General features: G+C 42.4%; 1 protein-coding gene across 1 annotated transcript in view; it reads right to left on the minus strand.

Annotated features, from left to right (window-relative positions):
• LOC111145130 (ERCC excision repair 6, chromatin remodeling factor) overlaps positions 1 to 6,735 on the minus strand; it is a 71,049-nt gene extending 64,314 nt beyond the window's left edge. The window contains exons 1-3 of the mRNA XM_022499812.1: positions 6,621 to 6,735; positions 2,713 to 3,149; positions 741 to 861 (exon numbers count right to left, since the gene is read on the minus strand). Of these exons, the coding sequence (XP_022355520.1) occupies positions 741 to 861; positions 2,713 to 3,134 (543 nt within the window). The 5' untranslated portion in view covers positions 3,135 to 3,149; positions 6,621 to 6,735. The remainder of the gene's footprint in view (positions 1 to 740; positions 862 to 2,712; positions 3,150 to 6,620) is intronic.
• Between the last annotated feature and the right edge of the window lie 248 nt (positions 6,736 to 6,983).

Genomic DNA, 6,983 nt, shown 5'->3' on the forward strand with positions numbered 1-6,983 from the left:
AAATTTAAATAAAAGATGCAAGGATTTTACTCACGGCAGTGGCTCAACTGCCAGCACAAGGATATCTGCTCGTCATTTTGGATGGCAGAAATCAAATGATCAAAACCAGTCATTCCTATGCACTCTGATCTATTTTCATAAAGCATAAATTCCAAAAAAAATGTTACAAACCTCAAAAAAACAGTGTCATAAGTAACAGATATTCCTTACCCTGAGGCTGTACAACCCCAAGTGCAGATCCATCAGTGTGTCTAGGTAGTGACCATAATACCTAAGAGCAGTGACCATGAGTGTGTGAGGGGTGATGGCTGTGGCCATAGGAAACACAATAATGAGGACAAGCAGGAGCCAAGCAAAAAAAACCAACAAACAAAAAGAAAATTCACACAACACAAGGAGATGGATGTGAGGCCCGCATGCCAAACAGGTGCCTAAGCTAGGTAAAAGAAAATGGCACAGCAAGGAAGACTATAATCATCAACATCAACAAAGCAGCACGCAGAGCCAGCAAGAGAAACTTCTCTCAAGTATGTGTGATGTATGTGTGTATTTTAAAAGATGTTCTTTAACATAAGATATTAAACAGAAACAGCTGAAATAGTAAACATGAAAAAGGAACTCAAAATTTTCTATTATAGCTATTTCCTTCACATCTTCTTTTCAGAATACTTCCCAAATATTAAATGAACAGCAATGATGACTTTTTCAGAAATGCAATACTTAATGTTATTTGGAATCACCTTATTATACTTCTGTCGTTTTACTGAATCTAGTTTCCTGTTGATGTCTCTGTTGGTGGCAGCTTGAGGGCTAAGTTGTTCAATAATTTTATTGATTTGCCTTAGGGATGTTGTACATGACCTGAAAAATAAAATAAAATGTCTATTTTCCACTCTGGTAACATTTTTTTGTAGTGTAATGTGAAGACAGAAATGCTACAAAGATGTCCTTTTACTTCTTATTAACTGACAGATAAAAGAAACTAAACCAGAATGCATGTTCTTGTTGCCACATACACAACTTGAAGAGTTATTAGAAGTTTTAAGATAACTGCTAGTGTTTTCTTTGATCTGGCTGATTAAAATCAGGCACATTCCCATTTGTAAGCTGTTTCATTCATTCTACATTTTAAGTGTCTACCCAATTCAAGAGACTGTGCTAAAACAATGTAAATTAGTTGTCCTTTTAAATTAAAATAAAATGATATACATTGTTTGGTTCTTCAAGATTTTAGTTTTTTAGAGTAGTTTTAGGTTCACAGCAAAATTGAGAGGAAGGTACAGACTCCGATATATCCCTTCCCCAAACACGCACAAGCTTCCTCATCATCAACTACCCATACATGGGTTTTTAAAGCCCATTTTGGAAGTTCACCCCAAGTCTGGAAAAGTACTAAAAATGCTGACATTTTTTTATAAAGTCAGATACCTGTGACAATATTTTTTTTCACAATACTGGAAGACTTATTTGCTATAGCATAATATTTTATAGTGTGAAGGGGGGAAAAACCAATCTCTAACATGATGCTTCTAGAACAGACACAGTAGAATGGTAACTCCCAGTTTTCAAAGCACAAATTTAATCTTGACACTTGTATACTTTGCTATTTGTATCCTTTGTGGATATCAGGACTAAAGATGTTATCAATGCAAGTTACTGGCAGTCTAACCACATGTCACCACGGATCTCATGTTCATCCATGAGGTAATTCCTCAGCACTCTGTCACCTAAGCAAGCAGGAGGCACATATCTAAGGTCAGATGTAAAATTGTGTTCCTTATCAGGAACTGAGCTCCCAACACCTAGAATACCATAAGTACTCCGGAGTACCTGCCACTCAGGAGGCCAAGAGAACACACCAGGAAGCTGCTGACAGAAAACATGTCCTTGAAGTTCCAACCGCCATCTGCACCACAGTGTCCCCAGCCAAGGGTAGCCAATAGCTCCTCATTCTTCCCTCCTCTCCCCTTCCCCAGCCATCCCCATCTGAGACTGCACCATTCCTCTCCCCACTCCTTTTCTCTTTCATGCTTGCCTGACACAGCCTAGAACACTGGCCAAGACAGGGCAGACTGACAACAGTGAAGGAGCTCCACCGTCGCCTGTCCCACCCTTCCAGCCCAGGTCCAGAGCTGCTTCTCCTCCAACACATAAATGAAGTTTCCATGGGACTTCATCTTTTCTACTGAGTCAAAAGTAGGACATAAGAAAGGAAAAGCAAGGAGTTGTTTCACATTATTTCTCGAAATGCAAATCTGAAAAATTATCAAAAGACGGACACTGGGTTTAGACACAGGAAACTGAAAAGAAACTAAAGGGCAAGAGAAAAATGTGAGGGGTAAGGGCGTGATGTGCTCCTGGTGTCTCAAGTTGCACACATCACACCTTTAGGTACACTTCTTCTGAAAACCATTCTGGGCACATGGTTGTGAGTTCTGGGCTACTCAGAACACTATTTCTCTCTAGGATGTTATGCATAAACAGGTTGTTGTGAGCTGGCCTGAGACCCTGACTACCACGTTCAATGTTGCTCCTGAGGGAAAGGACTAAAGCTCACGCACACATGGTCGAGGACTGCCCTAACTGACTCCATCCTCCAAATAAGAGGTTCTATAAATCTCCCATATTTCTGGAATACCATGGCTATTACCTGCATTTCTCCATCACATGTAAACACAAAATCTGCAATCAGAGAAGATGGTCCACACTCACGTGAGGTCATCCAAGACTGATCGGTACTCCTTCTCCGCATCAGAAAGCTGGGCCGCACGGCTGGCCTCATGAATGGCACTGTCCACTTGCCGAAGCACTCCCTGTTCCAGAACGTCCTGGTCATACACATCCACACCCAACCCCTGCAGTTCAAGGGCCTGCGCACTCGGCTCCACCGTCTGTATGTGATGTCTGTTGATGTGCAGCAGGGCCGGCCCTCTCCTCGAAACTTCTGATGAACACCCCTCGGCAGAACTGGATGGTCCGTTAGCAGAGGAACAAGAGGGGAGGCTTTCCTCCACCTCCACGTTGCCATCATTCTCTTGCTTGATTGTCATTTCTTGTTTATCACTGACATACTGACTTTGCAAACAGTCTTGCTCCTGAGTTGGACTTGAGTTGGGGATTCTCGCATTTTGCATCCTCTACAAGAATACCTAAAGGGAAAAAAAAATGTAATAAACCTTTTTGGTTATAAAGAATTGATATTTATATAGTTTCTTAACATTTTTATAATTAAAGAACATTGACTTCTCAAAAGATCAAGTAATAATCCTCCAATTAGATAAATTCGAGTTTGCAAGTATTACTTTTCTTAAAATGGCAAAAGCTATACATCTTCTTGAGTTCTGATAATAAAAAGTATTAACCAAAAAAAAAAAGACAAGAAGGAAAAAACACAGCATCAACAATAAAAGACATTTGGAGAGCCACGTAAGAAAACTGGCAACCAAAATCTTGTCTGGCACCCTAAGAGTCTTTTCCAAATCAACTGACGTCATTTGACTGCTACTTTCCAAGTTAGCATCTTCACTGCATTGTGGCACAAAAGTTTCACAATACAGTGGCATGATGAACTGTGATACACAAATTTAGTGAAGTAAGCAACAAGCTTCTCTACGAATCTGACCACTAGAAACTTAGGCTACTTAATATGCAGAAACTCTGAACGAGACATAGTATCACCACTAAAATCCGGCATCTGAGAAAATTCTCAAAAATAACCCTATTCCAACGTGCAACACAATTTCTTGACAATCAGGTTGTAAAAAACAGGTTAGGCCTGATTATGATTATGTCCAGCAGACAAGGAAGATCCACCCTCACACAATGCTGGAAGCAATATGAATTACTAAAGCTTTTTTGGAAGGCAATTTAACAGTATCTATCAAGATTTAAAATACACATGACCAGATATGTATTCCAAAGAAATACTCACATACATGCAAGGCTGTTCGCTGTAGCATGTCAACAGTTTAATATAAGCGTATAAGCATTAAGTATTTTCAGTGACACTGATACAAAGGCTTGTAAACTGAAAAGAAATCACAGAGTATGAACACATTTATGTTGGAGAAATAAAATGTCTATCTGCATCTGTGTGTATAGAATGCATTCAAAGTGATCTGGAGAGACACACCAAACCAGCAACCACTGGGGAGGAGGAAGCAGGATAGGGGAGAATAAAGGAAGACTTCACATTTCACTCCACAGACTCAGGATCTCCTTCAGTAAAATGTATTCACTATGCTGACCGTGTAACTCTAATAAATACATTAAAAAGCAACACAATAACCAAGAGACAGCCTTGCTTTTTATTTAACTGAATAAACTAAGGTTTCCTTCACCACTGAAACTTTGTTTATATAAAAATACCAGAAGTTCTCCCAATAAGCCCCAATGATTTCTCATTAAATAAGACTATTCTGGCAGCCAAGCACTAGGATACAAAGACACCAGGAACTTAGCACTATCCCTTCCAGAGTAGCTCATTCTCTAGGGAAGGAGAAAAATGTCAATAATAACACAGCAGGGCAGGTCTGTAGAAGAGGCACCAACAAGTCCGCCTGGAAACAGAGGAAGGGACAACGCTTTGGGTCTGGAGCTAAAGAAACTTATACAAGCTAAGATGTGAACCCCTGATCCAGAGTCTGATACACTGAAGACACCCCATATATCCTGAAGGGAAGTAATGTTCAGAGAGGAGTCTAAAATAACAAGTCTGATGTGGACAATTGAGTCACTGGTAAATTCAGCCATAAAAATAAGAATCTCAGGAAGGAAGCAGATGGGAAACAGAAAGAGGGGCTGGAGAAGAATAAGAATCTGCAAAAAATGTCCTATAGATGGGAAAAGTTGATGGGGAACAAACACTGGTGACAGGTGTGGAGGGCCCCCCAAAACCACAGATTGCCAACAATCCCCAAGACTGTACAATTTCCTCCTTCGGTAATTAACAGTCCAGGGAAATGTCACTGTTGGGAGTTTTCAGAGCAGAAGCAGCAGAAGGACAAAAGCTCATGGGTACAGATGCTGAAGAGAAGAGTAGTTCAAGTAACTGAACTTGGGGTCCTAGCTGGATAGATTAAAAAAGAAGAAGAAGAAGAAGCCAGAAGGTACTGGGATAGGAAGGGAGGGAAGGAGAAAGGGAGACATCAAGAAGCCACTTGGAGAGTGACTATGGACCAAAGGGCCAAGTTTCCTGAGAATGAAAGCTGAAAATCAGAAAGTTCTCATCAGAAACTAAACAGTTTCAGAAGTGAAATAAATCATCCATTTAACAAATACTTGATAGTCCATTATACCAGACAGTGTACTAGGTTCTGTCACCATAGAGCTTAGTCTCTTGGGAAAAACATACATTTTAAGAATTATATACACATACATGCATTTATACATTTAAACATGTTCATACATAAATTATACCCACAAATGTAATTATGGTAACCGCTATAAAAGTACAGGATTCTCTAGGACAAAGTAACAGAGGAACCTAATTGACAGTGCAGAGTTAGGGATAAGGAGGGAGACCTCTCTGATAATGTGATACCTGAGCCAGCGTCTGAAGGATGAAAAGGATTAAACAGGACAAAACTGAAATGAACATTTTGCAAAGAAACGTGTAATTTCTAAGGCTGGTAAGAGCTGGTGCACTTGGAAAATGAAAGGAGGATGGAACACAATGAGAATTTTTTACTTTATACTATGTGCATAACTGAGTTAAAGTTGCTGATAAGGATTCCATTCATTGTATAAATCTTACAGATTATTTTCTAACACTCTGCAAGGAGTAATCATCTGGAAAAACAGTATCTTCATTGTCCTCCCCTTTGAGCACTGGGACTTCTGTGGGAGGAACTGGATTCTGGTTTGCATTCGGTTGTAAACATGCCTAGCTGGGGAGGGAGTTGGGGCATAAGTGAAGATGTGAAGAAGTGAAGATGGAGGGGTAGCCAAGATCACAAAGGACCTGGTAAAACATGAACTTGGATTTCATTCCAATGATTTTGAAGACTTTTAAACAGGGTGATGATGTCATGACCTATTTGAATTTCCTAACAGACCACCTGGGCTACTGTATGGATAACGGACTGGAAGAAACAGTACAAGGAAATGACGGGAGACACACGGGTGGAAAAACGACTGCAGCTTGGAACAGGCTGAAGATGGATGCTACGTACGAAATCTGTGTTACAGCATTCGTATACGGACTGCTCAATCCTTTACACAATCCCACTTGACAGTATCAATGCCCAAAGCGCCTGACTTGTATTTACCCCGATGCTTTCTTTCAAGTAACAACTCCAGTTTTTTCATCGAAATCGAACAGGGCCTGGCTGATCCTGCGCTCCGGGGCCAACACAAAGCCCAGAAGCTCAAGTTTCGGGGCCGGCCCGCTAGCCTGCAGCCGGCCCGAGGCTGGGACCCACCGCCGACCCAGGTGAGAGCGCTGCTTCGTCACTTCCGGCCGCAGGTGCGCGGGCAAGGAAGGCGCGCGCCCGACTCAAGGGCCGGTTCCTGGCCAGCCCCGCGAATGGACTCCCTCAAAACAGCCAAATGCCCAAGGCGAGGCCATGGGCTCCTGGGAGTCCGAGCTCAAGGTTCAGCACGGCCTCCCCAACACTCACCCCAGGGCCCCGCGGCCACCAGTACGGAAACGCAGATGCCACCGACGCCCGCAGCCGTGGAAGCAGGACCAGGGCAGCCGCGGCGGCGCATGCGTCTTTTGTGCGTTGTAAGCACCGCCTCCAAGCGTGACCTAACCACGGCGCAAGTGCTGGAAGGCCCTGGAAGAGCGTGCGCGGCCACGTGATTGGACGGATGCGTGTAGCCCCGCCTTTCTCTCTGCGTTTTGTGTGTGAGGGTTGTATGGGCTGGCGATCCGATGTGTGACTTGGGTCCGGCGCTTCAGTCCTGGTCAAAAAGTACCTCTTCAGTAAGACGATCATAAGAATGAAAGGACATGTTCTCAAGAAGAAAGAGAGAGAGGT

The sequence above is a fragment of the Enhydra lutris genome, unplaced genomic scaffold (genome assembly GCF_002288905.1).
Source record: "Enhydra lutris kenyoni isolate GAN:26980312 unplaced genomic scaffold, ASM228890v2 scaffoldscaffold12, whole genome shotgun sequence".
NCBI classification, from domain to species: Eukaryota; Metazoa; Chordata; class Mammalia; order Carnivora; family Mustelidae; genus Enhydra; species Enhydra lutris.